At 36.7% G+C, this 27868-nt stretch overlaps 2 protein-coding genes across 16 annotated transcripts in view; one reads left to right on the top strand and one right to left on the bottom strand.

Moving 5' to 3' along the window:
- Positions 1–387: 387 nt before the first annotated feature.
- LOC126378017 (hemicentin-1) overlaps positions 388–27868 on the top strand; it is a 663470-nt gene continuing 635989 nt past the window's right edge. For 11 of the 15 annotated variants that reach the window (XM_050026068.1, XM_050026063.1, XM_050026060.1 and 8 more), the window contains exon 1: positions 410–675. The gene's annotated coding sequence lies outside the window, so the exon portion shown is untranslated. Of the gene's footprint in view, positions 676–15740; positions 15783–27868 lie in introns of all 15 variants that reach the window. The other 4 variants (XM_050026058.1, XM_050026059.1, XM_050026057.1 and 1 more) reach the window with 4 other exon arrangements.
- On the bottom strand, positions 12244–14580 carry LOC126378090 (uncharacterized). Its single transcript, XM_050026253.1, has 2 exons — positions 12775–14580; positions 12244–12383 (listed from the first exon to the last, which is right to left on the bottom strand). Exons 1-2 carry the CDS (start codon positions 14434–14436, stop codon positions 12345–12347), a joined length of 1701 nt encoding a protein of 566 aa, XP_049882210.1. The 5' UTR covers positions 14437–14580; the 3' UTR covers positions 12244–12344.

Genomic DNA, 27868 nt, shown 5'->3' with positions numbered 1-27868 from the left:
TAAGCTTGGGTATACCTACTAAACATACTCAAAAAGAGATTGCTCTACTTACATAAGAAAATAACATTTCACAAACTTAAAAACTTATCCAAAGCTAAATTGAACAAACTTTTCAGTAGATAGGTAGGTACTATACAAATTGTCTCAATTCTCCATCCATTGTGAGTGGAACGAATACAAAATCAGGGGCCACGCAATCATATCCGATAACCGAACGCACCTTTATCGAAAAACTTCAAAAAAGAAATTCGTGTCTGAATATAGGGCATGGCACTTCTGAACGCTTGTCTTACCGAATTCTGGTGACCTGAAGCGCACACATGCGCAAAACCACCCTGTAGTGTACACAGCTCACGCACACAGGCGCAGCCGGCCGGGTAGCGCCAGCGCCAGTCGTCAACTAGCCGCCGTCGAGCGAGCACGCGTGCGACCTCTCGCTATCGTTCCTCGTGACATCTCCGAGACGCGAGTCTTCGAAACTCAAACGTCAGTGTCAGTATCATCTACCACATTTCAGTCAATGACGTCATCGCTATAATTCGAAATTTAAACAGTGGATAGTTTTTCTGTGAGAATTAAAACCGCTTTTTGTGATGTAATATCAGATTTGGTTGGTGACGAAGTGTTTGGATTGGATGTACTAGTTATTTAGTGTTGGAGTTTCTGACGCAAAGCGTAAGCTGTGATTTTAGTTATTTATTATTCGACCACTTCCTGTGCCCATCTGTATTTTTTTTTCTATTAATTTTAGACGTCGGCCTCTAAATTCTAGGTTACGTGGTTCTATCGCTACAGAATTGAGTCGTTTTCGTGAACGCTTCAGAAATAACTATGAATAACATTATCATATCTTAGCGAAGTTGTCGCGTTTGCCATATTTCTCCCTTATGTCAATGGTAGAAGTTGTCCAAGTAATTATTCTTGCGATATAACGGGACATTTATCATAATTTTTGCTGAAGACTCCTTGGCATCTGCATAAACTTTTTCTGACGCGCAATTTTGGCTCATAAATTTTGGATATGGGTCATTGCTCGGTAAGCTTTAGATTTTTTACAAAGTTTAAGTAGGTATTTTTTATATTTAAAAAGGTGCAATTCGTTGCGGAAAATATTGTCGTGCGTATCACATTCCACATGCATGCCACGTGGGTGTGTGGACAACGGGTTAACAATTTGTGGTCGTGCCTACGAAATTAGGTATGCTTTACCCGTTTTAATAATTTAAAATACCTACGCATTTCTAAAATACTCTATACACAATTACCTACCTACTGCTTAGATTAAAACTTCCCTGAATCTCTTTTGAAGGTGCGAGAATTCCAATCGTCCTTGTATCGATTATAGAATCAGAATTAAGTCAGAATTTGAGTCAGATTTCTAGACTTCTCAAAGACTCACAAACTTTTCGTTAAAGTAAACTCGAAAATCCTGACTCAAACAAAAACAATAAGCCCTCAAAGCTATGTAAAGTGGCAAAGAAAATTACATACAGCTTAAAGTTGAACGCTTAACCTATCAAGCTTTATTGTAAAAGCTTGTTAAAAGACTTAAAATGCGTTGCAGAACGTCAAAGAGTGTAGATATTCGTGTTCAAATTCAAATTTAAATAAAAAATCAAATCCCAGGCCAAATATAGATCTACCTACATGTCTATCTAGGTACCTACCTAATATTTTTTTTGTGATGATAGGTAATGCGATGGGAAGTAGGTACAATCTATTCTGAACCGGCGTGCGTGTAAGAAACGGTTGATGGATGGTTGGAGGAAGCAAGAAAAGTGCGGCAGGATCGAAGCAAATGGAATTACATAGTCTGCTTAACCCGGTGGGAAATAGGCGTGAGTTTATGTATGTATGTTAAAAGTGACAGGTACATCCATCGGAAGATGAACTAAGTACCTACCTATCTACCTACACCTCACCGAGCTTTCTGTTAGACGAACATAGATGGTGAGCCGTATCGCCGTCTATAATGGTCGAGCCGACTGTGTTAGTGAAAACTAATTACTTATTGGTGCAGGTCCGGTACTGGGGTTCAAATCGGTGCCCCCGTTTTAGTAATAAGCCGGTTCGTACTACAGGACCATAGTGACTTAGTCACTCTATGTATGTATGATTGGAAAGTAAATGATAACCTGTGCAGTATTGCTTTTGCTCCTCCCAGGCAGTCGTCAGCAGCATCTCGACTACATTACATACATTACTCGTTTCTAAATATCCCGGTAAACACATTTGGGAAATAATTTAATTATCCCGGAACGTACAACATTTACAATTCGTCGTACTCTTAATAAGAGTTTAAATTTTCCTTCCTAGAAGCCCGGGAGGTTTGTCTCTGTGTATTTTGTAAGTACCTACCTACCTAGTAGGTATATTTATGTCAATTTAAACCGTTGTGAAGTATGTGTCGTTATTATAACGACAACGATGAGGGAAAATTATTGAGAGTGACATGTGGAAAAATATGATACATCCCACCCACATCCCCGACAAATGCATTTTCGGAGGTATGTAACCTAACCTGTATTGGGCTGGATTTCCCTTCGCGGGTTGGAAAGGTCAGACAGGCAGTTGCTTCTGTAAAAAATCTCACCTGTCAAATCTTCAGGTTAGGTAAGCGGACCTTGTGAAAAACGGGATGATAATGATGTGGGAAAATATTATACAAGATACAATTCCTACAGGGATGACCAGAGCCAAATGTTTTCAGACGATGTAGGTACTAAGTAGGTATTTTTTAAAAAACATAACTATAAGCTCACGGCTATATCCCAATTGGGGTAGTCAGAGGTACATCCATCGCAAGATGAACTAAGTACCCACACCTCACCGAGCATTCTGTTAGACCAACGTCGTCTATAATGGATTTTTCTCGAAGGAAAAATATTGATAATGCCGTAGTCATGGCTTGCATAACACATATTTTATAATTTTTCCCATCACAAATGTCATCTGACTACTTTTAGGGAAGCCCCTGTAACTTGTTTGTTATAGATTTACAGAAATAAAACCCTATTTTTTTTATAATATATCACCATAGAAAAAAAAAAACAGACCATCAGTGTTTCTATAATTAATTTACTGAGTCAATAAACGTTAAAATTTAATTTGAGAGGTATTCAGTAAATAAACTCGTTGAATTAATTAAAATAATTAGATTCCTTGTAATATTTGCGCAGCCCTTATATTATTACTACATACTTCGTAATTTGAAACTGTCGAAAATCCTGAAAACATAATTGAAATTATGTATTTTGGATCATAATTTGAATAATGTTCGAGTAATATCAACATTGTGAATCCGTGATAGCCCTGTTCGCAGAACGCGTAACTTGCATAGTACTGTCACGGGTTCGAATACCAGTTCGGGATGTAATCTCAACCACTGAATTCGACTTTTATGTGATATCTTTTTTAGTTCATCGGTATTTCTTTTGTGTTTTTTCTCCGTTCCCAGTACAGCAAGGAAGAAGTAATGAGTAAAATAGTGAAATATATTTATTTATTTGTGGTGGAGGTCTTTCGCGGAAGACACCACCATATTTTTGTACTAAATAAATAAAAGCCTCTCTGTATTAATTGTCTGTCGTCTATTGCACGGTTACATTTTAAAAAGTTTTTATAACAGAATAAAACATGGCACCATTCTTTTTCTATTTGCAGCTTTCGTGTGTAACTTTTATTTAGAATAATATTTTTTCATTCAAGTGAGAGAATATTTAACTGAAACTTTTTTATGGTAGTTTTCGATATTGTTTTTTAACCTATAATCTTCAGATCATAAAAATAAAACCCGCATGTAAACCCGTTTAGTAGTTCTTAATATTAGGCTGAACATACGTAACAGTCAGAAACGAAATTAAAAATAGAACATTCTATTTCTTACGTTTAATTTGAAATATTTTTTTCATTTTTAGCGTTTGCAAAAATAAAAATGCATTCTGGAACACGTAAGCCAATCAAAGCGCTCGAAATGATTCAAATTTAGAACTACTGACGTCACCGGCGCCCGACGTTTCAAACAATCCATTCCTATTGCAAATACATTTATATTTAAAATTGGAACATTAATAATGTTGCTATTTAAAGAGATAATGTAAGTTTTTGGGAATGATAGATTTAATACTTTTAACCTTTTTGTAGGTACAATGGTACAGAGAAAAGCACGCAGTGTAGTCATACGAGGATAATATTGCCAGAAAATAAAATGATTATAATTAGGTACAGACCTACGTTTATGTACCCACTGATTTACCCACAACACAATTCATGGATATTTTTGTTTTTTATAGCACTCACCCGTGTTTAGGGAAACTCATAAAGAAAAAAATGAAATAGAAAAGAATCTGACTCGGACGGGACTTGACCTCGAAGCTCTTGTCAAGCCGGGACGAGCGTGTTAACTATTACATAAACCCTTCTAAACAATAAACACCAACTTCAACACACCCCTCCCTTTGAGGGGGTGGGGGGTGGGGATGTCATCATGATGAATGATATTCATTTTGATTGATAATGATGAAAAATGACGCCCCCGGAGATTGGGCGTGAGCAGACATTGTTATTGTATTACATACTCGTGTAAGATGATGCGTGCATGTTTATCATGGCTACATGCTATGTAGCTAATGGGTTGGATAGAGAGCGCCAATATATACCCGAGATTATAGCCTTCTTGTCAGCATTATTTTATACACGTAAAGGATATTTGTCTGAAAATCTTCCCTAAAAAATATAATATTTTTATAGGTTTCGTAACATAGGTACCAAGTTGTTGGTCTAATACTAAACACGCCTGTAATCTCTATTGGGATGGGCAGACCCACAAGTCAATAGACGGCTTGTAGCCAAACTTGGTTTTATTAAAGACATAAATATTATCATCATTTAAAAACAGACGACAACACAGCTTTAAGGGTGTCGATTGTCCCTTTGAGGTTCGGAACCATAAAAAAAAAAAGTACCGCTAACAATGATCAATAAAATCCTTCTTATCACTACTATATAAAAGTAGTACGGTCACGAGCATTAATATGTATACACTTTGGTACCATGTCACATTAACTTTTTTGACAAATTGAACTGTAAGTCTCACTATATGTCAAATATGTTAGTGCGACAGAGTCCTAAAGTGGGTACTTTATATTGCTCATGACAGTCATGACTGTACTTACGATTCTAAAGAAAGAAAGAAAGAAAGAAAGAAAGAAAGAAAGAAACATTTATTACTTCCGGACACCACAGACACAGACAGACAGGTACATTACATTTAACACAGGACAGAAACCACACGGAAATCAATAAGTACATAGAAAAAAAAATATACCAAAACAAAAAGAAAAACAAACCAAAATCATAAAAACAATAATAATAAAACTAAGTATTCTAAATGCAACGCACTGACGGCCCGATCATCTGCGGTGGAGTCCGGAATAAAAGGACCTCGCTCAGCATAAGTCGCGGCGTGAGCCACGACGCTGGTATTCTGCGGGCCCTGCTGAGTGAGACCACGGACATCGCGGTATATATGTACATAGATACATACTACTTAAACTTACTTACATATAATTATTTAATATTACAAAATTATAACAATCTACTACTTATTTTTTATAGCTTATCATGTGCCCTTTTCTATTTCATTTCAATAAAGTTACTAATGCAACATTTAACATAAGCTCACGACTATAAGAATCGTCTTACAGTTATGTATTAGACTTACCAGTGATTGAGAAAATAGCCTTCTGAAGTCGATTAAAATAAGTATTTTCCATAGAAACTCTCCATCAAGTATAAACTGCTTTTAAGATTCTTTTTCATCAGATTAAAATATAAAAATAAAATCTTTAATCTTTTAAAAGGATATTTTTCTTTTCTCTTTAAAACATTGTTTATTTTAGACGTGTCTACGCGGTCTTACTTTTATGTACCTAATATTATACACCTCCGCCTACTCCTTAGAGGATAAGGGCGTGATACTGATTTTCTCTCTCCAACATATCGTGTTCCTCTTCGAAGCAAAGGCTTATTTTATGTTACGTAATTTTACATACACTTCTTCAATAACATTATTTTCAACATTACATAAGCTCACGACTATATCCCAATCGGGGTAGTCAGAGGTACATCCAGCGCAAGATGAAGTAAGTACTCACACCTCACCGAGCTTTTTGTTAGACCAACGTGATAGGTGGTGAGACGTATCGCCGTCTGTAACAGTCGAGCAAAAATTTAAGTGAATTAACGAAAATAAAAGCCCATCTAAAACACGACCTTGAAAGACCAAAGTTCAAACTAATTAATATTAAACCTTACTGTCTACAACAGAATCTTCTATTGTCTAGACATAAAATTAACTCCCTAAAAACCCAGAGCTTACGCTAATTGTACTTTTTAGCCTTTGGTCTAATCTCTTAAGACAATAAAGAGTACTGAGGAATTAGCATTGCTAATTGTACTTGTAACGGGTTGAAGAAGTAACAGCCAGTAACGGTGCACGTCTGCTGGGTGTGTACCTAGAATTTATTTTTAAACAAAAATTGAACAAAAAATTTTGATATTGGATTTGAAAATTGGATTGGATTGGTAGGTACGGACCTTACATAAGCCGGGGCCTTTGACGGCTCAATAGTAACCCTGGTGAGATTGGTCATTGTACTCACAACCCACACGAGAAAATAAATAGTAAGTCCATAGAGTGTTAGTAACAATGCCCATAAAACTATGTTAGTAATTATTTAGAAAATACCACAAAAGTAATTAAAAATAAAGTTAAACAGAATTGAAAATCTGCAATACTGCACGGGCCTAAACCAGTGAATTTCGAATTTGTTTTCGAATTCATTATTGGATCTAAAATAATTGGGTCGTGTACCAGGTTCAAGATAAATTATGAAATTCTGATTACTAAATAAACACAAATGTGAAACTAACGAAAAGCATTTTCTTTATTTTATTTAACTTAGTTATGAATTTTAATCAAGAAAAACGTAATAATAAGTTCGACATTTTATTACGTTTTTCTATGACGTCACAGTGTGCGTTTTCATACAAATTCCATAGTAATTTCGTGTTTTGACGTTTAGTAAAAAGTAACTGATTTGACTAGTTGGAAACTAGCCTATTATCATGTGCTCAGCGGTAAAGGGAAACATCGTGAAGAAGCCTACATTCGCGCGAAAATACGTTTGGGAGATAAGTGTCCTAACCTATATTGGGATGGTTTTCCCTTCGTGGGTTGAAAGGTAATGCAGGCAGTCGCTTTTAAGAAAAACCGTACCTGTCAAATGTTCAGGTTAGGTTAGCGAACCTGTGAATAACGGGTAAAGGAGATGATGAACATAACTCATGCTTCATCTTAGGATTTATGTATCAATGTAGTTCTGAAATTTTCCATTAATTCCCACGAAATCATCTCCCTGTACCAACTGCAATGTCGACCTTGTTATGACGTCACAGCGTATAAAATTGCCCGAGTGAAGTAACCGCTATTCCAGAAATCCCTTTACATCAGTGTTAAACCGTGCGATGACGAAATTCATCATCATTATCTTTAGATCATGTCTATTTTGTACTTCTGTCATCATCATCATCTCTCTTGCGGTATCCCGTATTTCCCTGAGTCCTATTTAACCTGATTTTAATCCTAATTTTTATTTATTTTTATTTATCTAATTTAATTTTAAGTTCTAGTTTATAATTTAACATACATACATACATAAACTCACGCCCGTAATCCCTAGTGGGGTGGGCAGAGCCACAAGTAATCAAAGACAACTTGCAGCCACTGTTGATACGATGTCGTAAGCTGGATATGATGAACCTTATGGTGATAAGGGATCAGCCTATCGCCCATAACATTAGTCTATCATGTTAGAGGACACAATCCCTCTGTCGGTTTTTACGACATGCCCGGGAAGACAAGCAGCTGAACGTTTTCTATGTTTTTTATTTGCTCCCAGAACAGCATAGAAGCAATTATAATTACTTCTATGCAATAGCAATTATAATATAAATAAATAGAAGCAATTAAAATTATAATTTAAACAAAAAAATAATAATAATTATTTATTTATTATTATTATTATTTTTTTTTTAGTTTTTTATATTTTTGTAATTTTTATTTTACTATGGACATTATTACGGTCTGAAAATAAAGTTATTAGAATTTAATTTATGAATTCATATGTCCGGTTTTTTCTGGAAACGCCCGCTTGTCCTTAAAAGTGTCTGCAAGTTGTCATCCAATTACTTGTAGCTCTGCCCACCCCATAACGAATACGGGCATTCGTGATGTATTTTGTAAGTGTGTATGTTTTATAAGTAACAATGATAGATAGAAAACATTCCCTTCCTGAACCTAGTCACCACATCATTTTTGTAAATACCTATTTGGCTTCATTATTAATGTAATAATGATCTATTTCGAGGGCCGGAGTTTCCACCTCTATGTAGTGATGGCAAATATTATCCGTTATCAACTATTGTATACCAACTTGTCTTATTATCACAAAGTAAGAAAAAATATAGTAAAAAGTTTTATCTAAGCGAACTTTGAACTACGTTTTGGGGCACGGTAGTGTCTGCGCCAAGTACTAATTTGTTTGTTTACTTTTCACCACTAAATTAAAAACTTATGTCTATTAATTAGGTTTTATATATTTTTAGTGACTTATTGTAGATTTGACGCAAATGGCATGAAATACTTGGCCAGACAAATGAGGAGCGCTGAGGGCTCTCACCCGGTACAACATTTAAGACAACATGCATGAGGGTGCCCAGTTGGGCGCAAACCTCGGCACAGGGCGTTGTCTGAGAGGATAATATTTGAAAGAATTAATCAACCCTAGTGGGTCGATAGCGACAAGCGCTGAATAAGAGATAATTTTAATTTGTTATTTATGAAATCTATGTGCAACCTTAAAAATTAATGGATTGATTCATTTACTAAGGGCTTGTTTATTTACTTATTGATAAACTACCTTATATCTGCATGATAAGTATCTGATAGCAACAGTAAAATCTGCTGAACAAGTCCCGGGACCACTAGTCCGTTCATCAGTAAGTATTGTAACATTTTCAAACCATAATAGCTATAACCTGCCACAACTTTCTCCCTGTCCGTCGTATTCGTAAATAATCCGCGGCGTGTCAGTATGTTATGTAGGCCACGCTTTATAAATACGCGCCAACGCTTCCACGAAGCTATTATATTCGACGCCGGCTGAAGGTTACCCTCATTAGTACATATCGTTTCTTTGAGCCTACTATTTGTTGTACTCTATTTGTCTATGATGATATGGGTGAATCACGTGCCACCGAATACATCCCCGTAGGGCTTCATACGCTTCGTATCAAAACTGGCTACCAGTATTTTCTGATTACTTTTTGACTCTTCACTACCTCGATTAAAATATGGATTAATCTACTTATTAAAAGAATACTAATTCAAATTCAAATATGTTTATTTCGGAATAATTACATCCATATTATGTTAGGAACTGCATCAATCCGCACTGGGCCCGCGTGGTGGTTTAAGGCCCGTTCTCCCTATCCATCCATAGGGAAGGCCCGTGCCCCAGCAGTGGGGACGTTAATGGGCTGATGATGATGATGTGTTAGGAACAATGTATCTTAGCTTAGTGTTAGTATTAAATTAAATTAATGCCATATAAAATTTCACATATTTAATTTATCCAAGTGAGTGTGAACGTAAATCCAATTGTTTAAGAGAGGAGAGTCCCACCTATCTGCAAACACATTCATGATTCTGCTGGGGGAGGAGAGGAAACGCTAATTCATCTGTAAGTTTTTCTAAAAAGATACATACATACATACATGTAGGGATATGAAAGGAAAAACTCCGAATTCGTTTCCGTCGTTTATTTTATTTTCTCCAAGTCCTCCGTAACCGTCCTTCCAATCGTCCTTCCTCCCTCGCCTCTCTCCTCTCTCTCGCACACTATCATCCTTCCCTTTCACTCACCTTACGTTCCGTTACACGCCAAATCCCACATTCGGCCATCCTGCTCTCATGCTTGTCCCCAAGCATGCCTCTAATATTTTTTATATAAATCAAAACATCTTAATCTAAACCAACCTTAACTGCTAAAAACTTCCTTATCTCTAAACATCGTGAAAACTCTTACATAACACAATCCTGACAGTTTACAATTAACTATGCTATAAGTACATCCTTTTCAACTTTAAATCTTTAAAAACATACTAGAAAAACCTCCACTACAAGTTAATGCCTAAGTTCGGAATGATATCACCATTTAATGACGAGGACACCATGACTGAAACATAAAAACATATTGAATAAAAAAAATAAAAAAATACCTCTGTGCTATCTAGGACAGAACTTCATAGCCCTCAAGAGTCTAAAGTCTCCTGGTCACCATATTGAGGCCACTTCTTCATCTGATCGGCCGAGCTCGATGTTCTGATTGGTCCCTCTAAAGAACTATCAAATTTTTCCACATCGTATCTGTCATTACGCTTACACTTGGTTACTTTGTATGGACCAAGGTACTTAGGTTTCAGTTTGAGCCCTGGGCCGAACTGAGTTCGCTTTACTAGTACTAGATCTCCTTCCTTATAGGTAGTACTCTCCTTCCTCTTCCTGTTGTATGTCTTTCTATTTTCCTCTTGCACTTTTAATATTTGTTCCCTTGCTTGTAGTCTAATATTCTCTCTATTTTCATTATATTGAAGTGTGTGTTCTTTCTCTAATAATTGTAAAATTTCCAGGTCTTCCTTGTTCCTCATCTTACTACCAATCAGCAGCTCAAATGGGGTAGTGTTAATGGTCCTTTGATATGTGCTATTTAAGGCTCTTTGCACCCTCCCAACATGCCGGTACCATAATCCTGGGCTTTCAACTGATAATTTGGTTAACACTGGTATTATTATTCGGTGTACGCGTTCCACCTGACCATTACCTCGTGGTACTCCAGTGGTTATTTTCACATGAAGTATATTTTCCTCCTCACAATAGTCCTCAAACTCTTTACTTGTAAAAGCTGTACCACGATCCGTTATCATCCTACGTGGGTTCCCAAAGATGTTCTGGTGCAATTGAAGCTTACTTATAGTTTCATGACTCGTCGTAGTCCTAACCGGAAATAACCACACAAACTTTGTAAATGCATCTATGATGGTTAATATGTAATTATACTGCTTCTTCGTTTCTGTGAGTGGTCCAATGTGATCCAAATGTAGTGTATCAAAGGGGATACTTTCTTTTTCAATTGGGTTAAGGAATCCCTCCTGTTTTCCTTCTTTCCTCATTGATAATAAACATGGCACACAAGATAGTATAAATTCTTCAATTTTATTATCTACATCGCGTATATAGTAATCTCTGCTTAACAATTCTTTCATTTTAAGTTTTCCAAAGTGACCATTGCTGTGCACTTTTCTTATAATTTCTTTCTCCATAGATCTGGGTATCACTAGCTGTTTCTGCATTCCTTTGTATAACACACCGTTGTCCAACGAATAATCCTCATAAGCACCTCCTTTAAGAATTTCCTTAATTGCCATTAAGCCATCGTCCTTGTCCTGAGCCAATCTAATGCCATCGTTCAAAGTTATTACTGCTACCAAGGGTGTACGGCTTAGAGCGTCTACATGCCTCATTCTAGACCCACTTCTATGTTCCACCTCGAAATCATACTCGTCCAACATCATGACCCATCTTGCTACTTTGGGTGTTACATCCTTTTTCTTAAGCGTCAACTCAAATGCTTTACAATCGGTTATAATCTTGAAATGTATACCGTAAAGGTAATGTCTAAACTTTTTTACTCCCTCTACAACGGCTAATGCTTCCAGTTCGTAGCTAGAGTATCGACTTTGAGTGTCATTAGTAGTTCGGCTCATATACTGTACTGGATGTAGTCCGGAACCTGGATGATACTGCATGAGAATTGCCGCTAGGGCAATACTTGAGGCATCTGTGTGCAACTCCGTTCTCAACTTCGGGTCATATATTTTCAATACAGGGCCACTTGCCAGCATGTATTTTAATTTTTCAAAAGCTACTCGTTGTTCTTCTGCAAATAGAAACTCCTGATCATTTTTTAACAGGTTAGTTAAAGGCTTAGCGATCATTGCATAATTTTCTATGTATTTTCTGAAATAGTCTGTAAGTCCTATGAAGCTTTGTAACTGCTTAACTGTTTTTGGTTCAGGATATCTGAGCACGGCGTCCACTTTATCTGTACCTGGTCTCACCTCTCCATCCTTCACAATATGCCCAAGGTATTCAATTTCTCGCTGTAGCAGCTTGGCCTTTTTCCAGTTCATTTGTAGTCCATATCGTGAAGCTACGCTCAACATCATTCGTAGTCTCTCAAGTCCTTGCCTCTCATCCTGAGCTGGAATGATTATATCATCAATAAATATCAATAAAATGCCCTGAGCTATTAGCTCCCTGAATATTATAGTGACAAACCTCATAAATGTCTTCGGACAAATGGACAACCCAAATGGGGCACGTAAAAACTCAAACTGACCACTGTGTGTTACGAATGATGTATAACTAACTGATTCCTCACTGACCTTTAGGTGGAAAAACCCATTCTTTAAGTCCAACACACTAAACACCTTGGCCCCCCTTAACTTGTCAATAACATCATCGATTATGGGCAATGGAAACTCATCCTTTACTATCTTTTTGTTTATCAGCCGATAGTCAACACAAACACGAACTGTGCCATCCTTCTTCCTCACTAGTACTAAAGGGCTTGAATATTCGGAATAACTCACCCGTATAATTCCTTTGCGCAACCATTCATCTACCTGTTCCTCTACAACTTGCTGCTCCATTAATGATAATCGTCGTGGCCGTTGACGTATGGGAATGTCATCCTTCAGTATAATTTTTAATTGTATGGGTGCTTCCTCCTCTTGAGTGGGCTGGTATTCCTGTACACACTGCATTACCTCATTCCGGATGCTTATGTCCTGCACATGAGCTACATCTACTTCAGTAGAACCTGCAAAAGAATCAATGTTACCTATCCAATTGTCATTCCTCAATGTTACTACTCCTGCATTCATTATCATGGTGACACCACTCAGAAACTCCTGGCCTAATATTACATCGTAGGGCATAACTTCATCAGGAACTAAATGAAATACAACATTGTTATACACATTATCATCTACTAACATTTCAACGTAAACTTTTCCCATGGAACAAACCTGGCATTCGCCTAAACCCGTCATGGTTATCTTTTCATCAATAATTTCGCTACCTATCTTTGAACACACTGACCTAGCCATTAAATTACAATCACTGCCGGTGTCGAACAGTGAATTTACACTAAACTTGTTCAATAAAACTAACTTTTCCGGCTTCTTCACTTGAAATTCTTTGTTTACGCCATGAAAAATATTGAAGTGATCTGTCAAATCTTTTTTTTTTTCGCGATCATTTTCTGGCTCGGTATACGTGTCATGGCCGCTTGCGTCCTTCGTTCGTACGTTCAATTCATTCTCTTCAGTGTTGCCATATCTCGGCAATGCACCATAGACCTCAGACTTCACTCCGAACATAGCCGACCGCTTTCGCCACCCGTCGCCGCCGAAAGCGCCCGAACTCACCCGACGATCGCCGATGTCGCATTCCGCCTGTTCTCGTCTAGCCGACGCCATGTCTGCGTTCCGTCCACTAACACCCGTATGCACTGGATTCGCCTTACAATTTTGCCGAATATGTCCAAACTGATTGCACCTAAAGCACTTTAGTCCATTTTTGCACTCACTTGATACATGGTCCATCTCTCCACAGTTATAGCAGCGCTTATGCACGTATTGCACTTGAACTGGTCGTGAATATCTCGTTCCCGGTTGATTATAAACCGCCCGGTTTCTCTCGGTTCCTCGCTGTCGGCTTGCTTCACTGGCTTTTGTTTTGATTTTTTCGTAGATAGCCAACTTCGTTTTGAGATCGGAGTACGTCGTCACACCGTGTAGCATATGTTTATTATATTCGTGATCTACTATACCGTCTATTATGTATTGAATCGCTATGTAGTCGGGAAATCTTGCTCTCTTTCCCAGCTCCTTCATAATCAGCATGTACTGGTACACAGATTCGTTACTATGCTTTTTGCGAGCCGCCATTAACTCGTGCATTTCCTTCACATTAACGGTGTCTGGAAACTCCTTGGTCAGCGCCGCTTTCAGGTCATCGTAGCTTTTAAAAACTCGCTCTGATCTAAGCCACAAAGCTGCCGTCCCGCTTAGCGTTCGCCTGGCTATAATAAGTTTTTGATGCGGCGTCCATGAAAAAATCTCCGCATTGTCCTCTATATCCTGACACCATTTGCTTGATGAATACGTCGGATCCTCTCCTGTGAATTGGGTGATGTTGCAGCCTTCCAGAAACATCGTTGTCGCCGTCGTCGTCTTTTCTTCCGCCATATTTTTTTTTCGTCGTTCCGTCGTTAACCAAAAATCCGCGTGGCAATCCAACCGTCGTCGTCCTGTTGCACCCGGCACCCGTTCTCCAACCGTAACTTCTCCTTTCAATCCCGGACGAGCCCCCAAAATTGTAGGGATATGAAAGGAAAAACTCCGAATTCGTTTCCGTCGTTTATTTTATTTTCTCCAAGTCCTCCGTAACCGTCCTTCCAATCGTCCTTCCTCCCTCGCCTCTCTCCTCTCTCTCGCACACTATCATCCTTCCCTTTCACTCACCTTACGTTCCGTTACACGCCAAATCCCACATACATATCGTTTGTTTGAAAAATGTTCCACCTTATATACTTTATATTGTACTTTTTCCCTGCATTTTATAAAACAATTGCAAAAAGACATGATTTGAATGCCTCTATTCAATTTCGATTCGACGAAGAAATACCCACAAATCAAATAAACCAGGGCGACGTTGAACGGTCTTTGATTATTAAATAACGACTCCTAGATATTTATAGACGACACGAAAGAGATTTTTTTTTAATATTCAAAGTCTTTTTATCGATAAATTGGAACTACATGGACAATCATTTCGATATTCTTTGCTCTAGTATTTTTCTATTGACCTGACCCTTAAAATAGGCACCACATTTTAATAGAAGCGAATACATTCTTATTTTCTACCGAAAAAACAAAAAAGTTTCTTTTCAAAATGAAATTGCATGAAATGTCAACATATTTATCTGAATTCTTTAACAGATTTGTATAATATATGAATGATTATTTGAAATTTCAATCAAATTAAGAACATTTTCTTTGTTTAAAGTTTATAAACTTACACATATTAAAACCTGTGACTTTAAATCCCTAAGCTAAAATGCTCGTTCTGTTTGTTCATCCGTCTGTTTTATAGGGCAGCAGTCAAGGTCAAGGATTATCCTGGATAATGCCGGCAACTCGTGTAGTCGCATTTTGTTATAAATAAATCTGCTTAACGCTGCTATTCTCATTATAACGGATATTCACGTTTTTTCAACATTACAACTTTCTTGTGAAACCCTTTATTTAATGTTAAATGGAGCAATCAATTCTAAGTTTTATTACATCACCCTATCTCTGAAGCTTTGTGTGGGTATATATAATAGTTATTCAGTTTTACTTTGAAGTTTAAATTGAGAATGAATTTTACGTGTTTTTTGCTTTGTATTGTATTTGAAACAAAATATTATTATCTGTAATGTATTGCTAAGTATATTAAGGTTATCATTTATTATTACGTCGAGTTTATTATTATGTTGTTGCGCTTACAGACCAACGACAATGACGTCGCATCGTCGACACTATCGTCCAAGGTGTGTAAGCGCCCTTAAGCGATGACATCCATGATCCCTAGTCGTTTACCCATCATCATAAGCAGCATGGTATGCGTCTTTGCTTAATTTATTATTCTTCTATTAATCCATAGAGGCGGCCAATCAGCTCGCGACACCAAACACTTCAGAACCCCGATACTTACCCCGCTGGCGTGGTCGACGATTTCTCTCATTCAGCGCTTATCGCTATCGACCCGCTAGGGTCGATTAATCCTTTCAAATATTCTTCCTCTCAGACGACGCCCTGAGCCGAGGTTCGCGCCCAACTGGGCACCCTCAGGCCTGTTGTCTTAAACGTTGTACCGGGTGAGAGCCTTCAGCGCTCCCCATTTGTCCGGCCAAGTAGTAAATGCACAAAAAACTATTAATCAAATTCTTGAGTTGATATTCATCATCTTAGCGTTGTCCAGAACCTAACCTGAAGTATTAGCAGGTTAGAAGCGACCTGTAGTGATATTCAGATACGAATGAGCAATGATTCCCTGACCTAATTCCAACTATTTCCCATACCTACTCTTTCATTACCAATTGCACAATTCGACGAACAAAAATCGCAAGCAAAGCAAACATTTAGACTAAGCAACCGCATCAACAATGGCGCTCCGAGTTCTAACATTCTGAGTCAGCGACGGAAAGTAAAAACTATTCCCGGCGTGTGTTTACACGCGCTGCTTGCCAACGAACGCTACGGTGGGCCCGAGCTATCGGTTACGTTGATTGAAGCCAAACATTATGACCACGTCTGACGGAACCTTCGTTCATCCCTAATTTTGTTTTGGGTTTGTTGTTTTTTACCTTTTTCGGGAGATGTTTGAGGTTAGGTGGATTCTATGTAGAAACCTTGTTTAGCTGTTCAACTTCCCGTGCCTGTTAAACTGAAAGGTTTGTAGCCTTTTCAATATACGACGACGATTGGTTGCTCATCTGTCACCATACGTTCCATGAAATCCACCTTTGGACTTTGAAATTGTTAAAACAATCGAAAAGTTGTTTTCTGGTTACTTGTGGCTATAGAGCCCGCATTAGTATTCGCGGGCGCGTCTTTATGTATGTATGGTAATATTTCATGATGTAGATAGTAGTAGGATCTAACATAAAGTATAAATGAAATTAAAGTATATAGGTCTTTGGAAGGAATCCTCACTCATACTAATGAATTCTTCGAAATTAGAATAGAAGTTGAGAAAATTTCATGTAACTTTTCGGAGTAAGTCCTTTATTAAATTAACGTGAAAATTGTTTTCATTATTATACTCGATTAAAGAAATTCTTGTAAACTGATATTGGAGTTTAAAAGATGAACTTGTGATCAAACATTATCGTAAAGTTACTTTTTTTTGTTTTAATAACATATGGGTATATGCATAGGGAAAACTCACAATGAGAAAAAATTTAAAGTTTTGACTCTGACGAAATAAGAATCTGCAGCATTTGTAAGTATATCAGGAAAAGCACATCGTAAATTAAAGTAAACTTGTTGAACTCTACATTCAATACAATATACAAATTCTGATCAAGTAATGACTACTATCCGAGACAAATCTACAATAAGTCATATAAAAATCAGAGATACAAAAATAAGTGTAGGAAAATCTAAAACGCAAATGAGCAAAGTTGAAATGAAGACGAATCGAAAAAAATATTCATTCAGCTATCTGGAACAAAATTATAAAAAACCTCCAGGTCAGAGTTGCCGAAAATACCAAGTGAGTAATCAATGGTTGGGAATCGAACCTAGGGCCGCGCGGTCAGCTGGCGGCGGTCCAACTGTAAGCTGGTGTAAAGATGAGATGGACGCGAATTGTTTATCTTGGAGGAATTATTGTACTGACAGACCTTAGTGGCTGTGATGGATGAAGGTGCTATATTCCATGAAATTGTTTGTTCTATAGACCTACTTGTGTACAAGAAAATTATACGTCAACGATTTCCAAAAAAAAATAATCGCATGTTGAAAAAAACTACATAAGCTAACGACTATATTTCCTATTCTTCTTCTTCTATCGTGTGGATTGAGAGGTACATTACCAACCTCATCAACCCTGGTGTCAGGGTTATTATTGAGCCGCCAAAGGCCCCTGACATGGCTCATGTAACGACTACTTACATCATTAAGTAGTAACCGGGACCAACGGCTTAATGTGCCTTCCGAAGCACGGATCATCTTACTTTTTGGACAATCAGGTGATCAGCCTGTAATGTCCTAACCAAACTAGGGATCACAAAGTGATTTTTGTGATATGTCCCCACCGGGATTCGAACCCGGGACCTCCGGATCGTGAGCCCAACGCTCAACCACTGGACCACAGAGGTCGTATTCCCTATTACTAAGTACCCACGCTTTACTGAACAATAATTCTAAGGTTTAAAACAATCACGCTAATAAATAATTAATAAGAAAGTAAACAGATACAAGTTTCAAAAAATTGTTTAATACAACGAACTTGGAACACTTTTATTGTATAATGTATCTAATGTGATTATTTCCATGTTTCTATTGTAATCTTCTCCTTCTTCTTATCGTGTGGGTTGTGAGGTGGAATACCAGCCTCATCAATCCTGGTGTCAAGGTTATTATTGAGCCGCCAAAGGCCCCTAACATGGCTCATGTAACGATTACTCACTGATAGAAGAAGCTTCTAAAAATCTGGTGAAATTATTTTTAATTTCACATTTCATTAAAATGATTTCACATTTTGGTTTTATTAAAAAAAAAATGTAAATGTGTTTGGAAAAATGTGGTGTAAAATAAATGATAATTATTGGAAATGTTTCTAAATTGTAACCAATATTTGCATGCTATTGTTGATAGCTGATAAGGACGGACTTTTATGAGCATCCATCTATTAATGTACCCTTTTCAAAAGCAAATAAAGAGTATTTCTATTTCTATTAAACATTAGGGTTGCTAATATCCACAATGTGCCATTATATTCGTGTCTAGACAAAACTGAAACATGATTTACAGTAGCACCACTACTACTAATAGCGGCAATAAACTCCTAACTTGTGCCACCACATAAAACAAACGTGCTACCGAAATGAAACCCAGAAAGTAATGAAAAATTTTGCTCGCCCGACTGCAAGTAATAATCGCTTTTATGAACTGGGGAGTAGGGTCTGAATTTATGTACTGTTTTGAGGTCAGTACTAATATCTCCTACGGTGGCTTAAGCTGAAACTTTTAATTCAAAATGCTACTGGAACGCTGGTTGCATCGGTATCGGTTAGTTAGTCAGACATCAATATATTCTATACTATTTCTTATTTATTTTCTCTCTTTCTTCACTAAGAATGTTATCTCACAATTCTTAATTTTACTTTCATTGACTGTGTGAAAAATCTATATGCCTGCAAACATAGAATTTAAAAAAAGCAAAGATTGAATGCATGGGATTAACTGTCTGAGAACTGATAATAATACTAGGCAGCTAAATTACGGAATTGTACAAAAATATTTTATGTTTATTTTTTTTAAAGAACCTGTAGGGCCCTGTGCCGAGGTTTTTCTTGCAGCTTCTATTCCCCGGCTTTACAGGTTGTGAGAAGCTGCAGTAGTTTTAGGCGGATGAGACGTTCGTTATGTAAAAATTGTCTATTCAAAGTGTAACTATGTTACCTACTGAATAAATATATTTTTGAATTTGAATTTAATAAGACGTTACTGCAACTGTTACTGCAATAATAACTGTACCTAGTACCTACTCAATAAAAATCTTTTTTTTTAACTTTACTGCAGATATCATGGAACTTCATTACAATTTACTCGACGATACAAATACCAAATGTGAAATATTTTTTGCTTTAGAACTCGGATCTATGTTTCCTTCAACCTAAATTACAGTATAAACTGAGTTTTACATACATACACACAAGTACATAAATTCAATACTTACCAACCGTCATGACACCATAATTAGTTTAGGGCGGGTAGTCTTGACTGACATGTCTAATGAATAATGATACACCAAGTTTTATAATAATTACGATTGTTATGGATTGTCAACGGCTGGTGATGAATAATAATTACCTATACTTTGTTAAAATTTCCTTGGAAATTAGGCATATAGTACATAAGATAGTAAAGTAGGTGTAGAAACATCTATATGGTGGATTGCGAGCGATAAAAACATAGGCAAACGCTATTTTGTAGAATGCCCAGAATGAGAAGAAGCTCGGAACATTCTTAATTCTCCATTCTATTTAATCTGTCTTAGATTATGGTTAGGTATATTTTTAGTAAATATGTATTATATTATATTGAGTATTTATTAATATAAATATGTACGTATAGTATAAAGTATTTATTATATTAAGTTTAGTTTTACTTTTAGATATATTTTTTTTGTAAATGTTTGTCTCCTTTTGGTGGTTGCCTGGAAGAAATTGCTCTAGAGCAATAAGATCTGATTGTTAAAATTTAGTTCTGTCCAATAAAGTATATTTGATGTGATTCCATCCTTGATCACGCAAAGAACGAGATATCGTGCCACCGGGCTTTCGGGCCACTTTTCTTAATGCGTTTTCTATGTTTGTAGGTCAGTTGTTATTAAATAAGTCTTAATGTCTGTTTTTCTGTGGATTGTGGAGTTTTCAGACTGATAGTACGTAGTATTTCACGCTTATAATTCCTAATAGGCTGAGTAGAATCACATACAACCAGAGGGGTTAGCCAAGTCGCAAACGGTTTCGAATAACGACAGTGATAAAATTGTATGGGTTAGACGTGAGGTGGTATAATATATTTCTAATCAATATTTTTTTATTACTGTCACTTTCGATGTTCGTTAATTATCGTTTGCAACTCGGCGAAGAGCTAAGAAGACAACTTGCAGCTACGAAATGATTTCGTAACAAACAACCAAACACGTAGCAAAACCTAAATCTGAATAGAAGTTAGGTAAATTCGTTATAAATCAAGATAAAGTTTCACCAACGAGCTCCTATGCTAAACGAGTGAACGTTTGAACTCGAGCCAAGACTTATAGACCGTGAGGTCGCACACAATTTGACTCCTATGATGACTGCCATAGCAAAAATACATATAATCAAGGACAAGCCATTTCTTAATAGTTTTGCTATGATTGAGAAATATTCTAATCTTTTGTCCGCCTTTATGTTTTCTTCTATGCTGAAAATAAGTTAACACCTTTTTGAAGATTTTTATTACGTCGTAATGTTCTATTTAAAAAAAAAACTTATTTTTTTTTAAATTTTACAATTTTTTTTACCTGGATTGAAAATTTGCGTTAAAATGGCGAGACTATATTGCTTAGCTCTTACGAGGTTTTATTATCAAAAATCACATCAAATGTCACATCTAAATGCAATTTTTCAAAAAAGCGCCTAAGTGGTTTTATCTATGAGGCGAAGATATGCTGTTTGTTAGGAATAACCGTGAAAAAGTCTCGTGTATAAAATCCGTGATAGACCTGGGGGGTTTAAATGGCCACATCGAAGCAATTGATCTAAGAAAGCAATATCGCTGTTTGACATTTGTTTGCATCTTTTTTTTTTTTTGACGTGACTTATTGTAGATTTGCCGCAGATGGCATTAACTATTTGTCCGGACAAATGTTTGTTTGCATCGAACACTTACTTTTATATGCGCAAATGACAAATTGTAATATTCGAATTGCAACGAACCCCTTGGTTTGGATAAAACGTGACTTACATCTTTGTGTCATGTGTTCGATTCCAACTCAGGCTCCAATCTATAATTAAGTTCAACTTCATGTTTGGATCATAGATAATTAATTGATTTCACGTAGTTTCCAGGATTTATGCCCGGTTAATGACAAAGTGTTGGCAACCCCGATATTGATTAGTCGATTAGCGCCATCTATGGAACGACGAATGAATTACTAGAAAAATGGAGGGGCCGGGTGACGTTCCGAGGTTATAAAACTGGGCGACACTGGCCGGCGGCCTCCTATTTTTCCGACTGGACTGGACTTGAGCTGTGTCTTTTGTGTAATATTAAATTAATAAATAAAAGAGGTCTAAATTATACTGTTTTCTTACTGAATATTACAATAATTGTTTACAAAAGTAATGCCGTTTTAATCCATTCTCGGTGATAAATACTACTTGGTTGATTATTATACTTATAGTTGGGATTAAATAAACGAATAAAATGAATATCACGTACTCAGCGGTGAAGGATAACATCGTGAGGAAACCTACATACCCGAAAAATGCGTTTCGGAGGTTTGTGACCTAAACTGCATTGGGCTGGTTTTCCCTTTGCGGGGTTGCAAGTCAGACGCAGTCGCTTCTGTGCATAACTGGACTTGTCAAAATCTTCAGGTTAGGTTAGCGCACCCAGTGACAACGTGATAACGCTAGGGAAATGAGTGATAATTGAGATACAGTCGTGAGCTGGGATATAGTTATGTTATGGTTGTTTAATAAGCCCACTTATCTGTTCACCCCGATGAGATTACTTCTATGCCACTTTTGCAAAAACTGGCCTACTTATGTCCCTTAACTGAAGACAAATCGACCCAACGCGCACGCAACGTTCATAAAAAAATACCAAGTTCAAGCGAAATAACGAAAACAAAACGAGTGTTTACAAATGATACATTTTTACAAATGATACGTTTAACAGTTCCGTGTCGCTGCTCATATTTTACCCCATTTCCCCTGAGGGGAGCGGGGTATATCGTTTGTTTATGTTTTGTATTGTATATCTCTTCGGTGATCATTTCACTTGTCAGGCGAACAAGTGATTAGTGATATATTAAGTGAAATTCCCCTGTTAATTCAGGGGGTACGGTAGAGGTGTGAGCCAAGTTCTGCTTGGGGGTGGTGAACAGAAAGTGATTGAGTGGGCGACTTAGAGGAGGGGTTTATGTCTGAACTTTTTAAATTATTAATGTTTGAACTATATAAGATTTTCGTCGTATTTGAACTACGTACTCTCATGTAAATGGTTTACCTTTTCCATCGCTACAGTACACAAAAACTTAAAAACAATACTTAAAGCATTTTAAAGTTCTGTTTTAGTAAAACTAGTGTTATTTATTAATAATCATAAAATAGGTTATGTGTGATTACAATGCGAATACGACTCAGCACTTATCACGTTGGTCTAACAGAAAGCTTGGTGAGGTGTGAGTACTTTGTTCATCTTCCCATGGATGTACTAATGAGTAAACCAATTGGGATATAGTCGTGAGCTTATAGATAGATAGATAAAATACTTTATTGAGCTTATGTATATTATATTCTATTTTAATTAATGAATCCATCACCAATTTCACTTCTATCTTACCGAGAACTTTTCCGAATCACAACCATGCGCTTACCAAATTCATTATTAACGCTAAGTAGCAATGACATGCTCTTTACATTTCATCCATTATGGCCCCCTTAGTGGGGGGACCCTCCAATGCAGGGGGGCTCCCAATGCAGGTGGGCCCTGCATGATGGAGTGAATAAATAATGCCTATTGAGACATTAATCCTAGTCTCAGATTTAATGAATTTCTCGAGTCGTTTTGCCGTGTTGTCGATTTAGGGTGCATTAGGCTGGAAGGGGGCTGTTGGAGATTTGTTTAACTGAGATTAGATTGTACTTTTGAGTTACCATCGGTCTTCCAAAGATTTTAAAAGTTTTTAAAATATGTGTTGCTGTTGCAGTTTCTTGTCATTTCTTCTGCTCAGCCATAACACCTTGCGAAATGACGTAAATTCAAAAATGTTACATTGACCTTCAACAAGTTTATCCATGATAATTACGTTGAATAAATGATTCTGATTTCTGATTTATGTTTGTCGCAAGAAGGTTACGTGGTTTCCGGGATTTGTGCCCAGTTAATGGCAATAGGCTCTCCCCCTCTTCATGGAATTAAAAACATGGATGTCTAGGAGTGGTACTTAGCGTTGCCAGTTTTTTTTTGTTTTGCCAATTCGAGATTTTGGAACTTTTTGAGTGAAAAAAGCGGGATTCTTTCGTCGAAATCGGGACATAGTAAAAAAACGTATAGAATAAAAAGTTTTTGAATATTTATATTTTAATTTGAGTTCAAATTGCGTTTACATGACAATAGATAGCAAAAATATCCATAGAAAATGTATTTTAATAAAAATAGGATATTTTTAATCAGATTTACCCTATCGTTAAATAGTTGAGTCTTATTCGTCTTATGAATAAAAAAATAACGGAAATCAAAATTTTTAAAAGTTTTATTTATTAGAACTTATTTAAAGTTATTAGTAGTTTTATTTATTACCCACTTGTCTGTGCCATCCGCCCGCGCTTTCTCAGTACGTTGCACGCACGTCCCGCCAAAATCGGGACTGGTACTATAATATACACCTCTGCCTACCAGGTTAGGGTTACAGGCGTAATGCTATGATACTATGTAAGAAGGTACATGCTCCCGGTTACTTTAATAAATTTCGTCATGACAATGTGTAAATAAAATATATGTCATTAAACTTCTAATGCACTGGATAATTACAACCTGAAATAAAACGTTTTGCGTGTCCATTGTCTCTAGGGGCAGTTGTAACATAACATTTAATAGTAAACTAGTAAAGGTATAATTAAGTAGGAATGTGTGTGTAAATTTGTATAGTCCTGCTGTGTCCGTGGGGGATTACTAGCGTTAGTTTATGTTTCTATGGGTTTATGACATGGATATTAATAGGTACCAACTACATAGTAATCTGCAACAGTTGCAACAGTGTGATGTGTACCTATGTTAAAAAAAAAACGAATATATCTTATTTCAGGTTGTCTTGACTTGACTCCCATCAGGTTTAAGTAAATATGGGATCGAATTTGCGACCTATATTATTAATGACTTGTGACTTTACCTACCCCGATAGGGACACCGGCTTGACTATATGGATCTATGCAATACTTTAACCACATTCAGTCGATAGAGAAAATGTTTAACCACAAAGAATAGTCAAACAACCAACTACAATCAATCAGACCTTTGTGACAATAAAACGAAGAGGCAAAAGCCTTAATGAAAAAACAAAGAAACAACAAACCGTCGTAAACAATCCAATTTATCCCCGAAATAGGTAAAGCAAACTTTATTTAATTATAATTACCGATGAATACTCATTGAACAATCCACAAGAGGTCGGTTCGGTGCAGGAGGACTCAATAAATATCCTCCAAAAGGCACTTTCATTACAAAAACAAACGGCGTGCGCAGTTTACGAGCCAAATAAATTGTTCCACGTCTTAATTATCCATTTTATAGCCAGTGACTTGCGAAACGAACCCCGGTGTTTAGTGGCAGCGCTCGTCAAAGTTTACCTGGACAAATTGTACATTTTCAATGTACAACATAATACAAATATACTATATATTGCACGGAAATAAAATAATTACATACAATAACAGACACTTATCCAACTAGAACCCCTATAAGACCACAGTCGCGTGCGTTTGTTATATGAATATATAAGGAATAGTGTTGGGCCAAGATAGGATCCTTGAGAAACATAAAACCTGGTGATCCTTATTCGTATCCGTTTCAAATTACAATTTATCCACTAAAACTTAGATTTTTTATTTATATGGTTTATTTTTGTATTACTTAAATAGGTAAATCTTCATCAAATTCATTAAATTGTAATTTTGCACAATAACCACATAATGACTTTATCAAAAGCAATACACAAATCTGTTCAAATCGCGTCAACCCATTACCCTTTATCAACACTTTGACACTTATTTACTAAATACACTACTAAGCATTCAATCATTTTGTGTACAGTTTGTCAACCTCTGAGTACCTGTACCTACACAATTAGGAGACACCTCTTGGCTCCAGCCTTTGCGGCATGAGTTACGCTGTCGCGCGAGAAACGACATATATCGCGGGTATCCAGCAAAAGATATGTTTATCTACATAGATAGCGTTTGCTGCGTCTGTTGTCCGCGATATATGTCGCATCTATGTGGATAGCTTGATCCATGTTGCGGGCGTTTGCTCTCCAAACAATAATCGTCACTAATTGCGTTGATGGCTCTCAGACTAATGTACCTACTACGTCTCTCTCATTTGTGTAATTTGGTGAGTCTTTAACAAACACTGATTTAGTATTAATGAACACAAATATAATTATTATTAGGTAGGAACTTATGTATAGTTAGGCGTTTACCTTTATGTTAAAAGGAGAATTTAAGTCTAGTACGAAAGATTCATACTTCCTTATTAATTTACTTAAACTTGTAATTGGCTTATGACTAATATAATAGTTATTTAAAAAAAGGATAAATAATTAAATATAGTAAATTGTAAAATAGATCTTTGTACGGTATTATTCTAAGGTGAGAAACCAAACAACTTCACAAATGACTGTCAAATCATCATCATCTCCCTAGCATTATCCGGTTTTCCACAGGGTCCGCTTACCTAACCTAAAGATTTGACAGGTCCGGTTTTTTTACAGAAGCGACTGCCTGTCTGACCTTCCAACCCGCTAAGGGAAAACCAGCCCAATACAGGTTAGATCACATACCTTCGAAAATGCATTTCTCGGGATTGTGGTTTTCCTCACGATGCTTTCCTTCACCGCTGAGCACGTGATAATCATTTATGATCCAAACATGAATTCGAAAACAAATTCAGCAATCATTGATTTAGACATGTGCTGTATTCGACCCTGCGACCTCAAAGTGAGAGACAAGCGTTCTAACAACTGGGGTTACCACGGCTATACTGTCAAATACGTAAGACAAATAATAGTTAAATGAGGGTAGTTACACTCACATCTTAGTAGTAACAACCACTCCCTCGCCAGTCATCCCGTGGCCACGGTCGCTGCAGCACGACTCAAATGTCGGGAAAGTAACTACTAACATAATTCATTTTTTTGCTGATTTGTTTGACAATTTACTACGTGTAACGTGCAAGAATCTTTCAAAGTGATTAAAAGACAAAACATTTCGTTACAAAGTGCACTCCATCCAATTTATTATCAGAACATAATAAATAATGAACGAACGAACTTTGTCCACCATTAAACTCAACGAAGTACTACAATAAATTGAGAAGTGTAAAGTTTCATAACAATAGCCATGACTGTTGGGATGACACAACACAGCCGTGAGGTGTAGATAAAATACATCATTTTATTAAAACACACACATATAGTCACTGTTGGTCCTGTGGTGCATTGGCTTGCTTCTCAAACGGGAAGCGCCGGTTGGAACATCAACACCGGACTTACACCAATTGGTTATAAATTTATCTTAAGTGCAGTTTTCACTAACATAGTTGGCTCGATCATTATAGACGGCGATGCGGGTCACCCATCACGTTGGTCTAACTGAGTGTGACTACCCCAAGTGGGTAGTTTTCTAGGTCAAAGATAAATTATGAATTTCTGATAAATAATAAAGAAAGACTTAAAGGTGACAAAAACGTTTTCTTTTTAACTTATTTATGATTTTTACTAAAGAAAACTGTGATAATAATCGCGACATTTTGTCACGTTTTTCTATGACGTCACAGGTTGCTTTTCATACAAAAATTCCATAGTAATTTCGTGTTTTGACTAGTTGGAAACTAACCTATTGGGATATGGTCGTCAGCTTCCGTATGTTACGTAAAAACTCCACTTTCCCGCCGTTGTTATAATGATGAAGACTGGTACTATGTACTAAGTATAAATAGATAATAAACCAACAGAAATAGCCAAAGTAATAAGGTCGCTGTAATCTTTCTCGTGTGAATTGTTTTGTTGATTTGTTTGCAATAAAGTCTTTATATTTGCAATATATAATGTCAAAAATTATAACATAAAGCATTATAGCAAAATAAATTGAAATTATACAGGGTGTTAGTGACATCGTAACGAAAACTTTGATAGATGATTCAGACCATGATTCTGAGTTGATATCGAGTGGAATTTTTCGTCGCAAAGGTAGTATTAGTATTATATAGATTTGAAAATAATATTAAAAAAATCACGAATTTTCCGACAGGAAATTCCACTTGATATCAACTCAGAATCATGATCTAAACCATCCCCCTCAGTATTCGTTACGGTGTCACTAACATAGCGCTGTATAACTTCCCATAAAGT

The sequence above is a fragment of the Pectinophora gossypiella genome, chromosome 25 (genome assembly GCF_024362695.1).
Source record: "Pectinophora gossypiella chromosome 25, ilPecGoss1.1, whole genome shotgun sequence".
Classification (NCBI taxonomy): Eukaryota; Metazoa; Arthropoda; class Insecta; order Lepidoptera; family Gelechiidae; genus Pectinophora; species Pectinophora gossypiella.
Note: the sequence above shows the minus strand (reverse complement) of the source record. Positions and strands in the feature narration are given on the sequence as shown.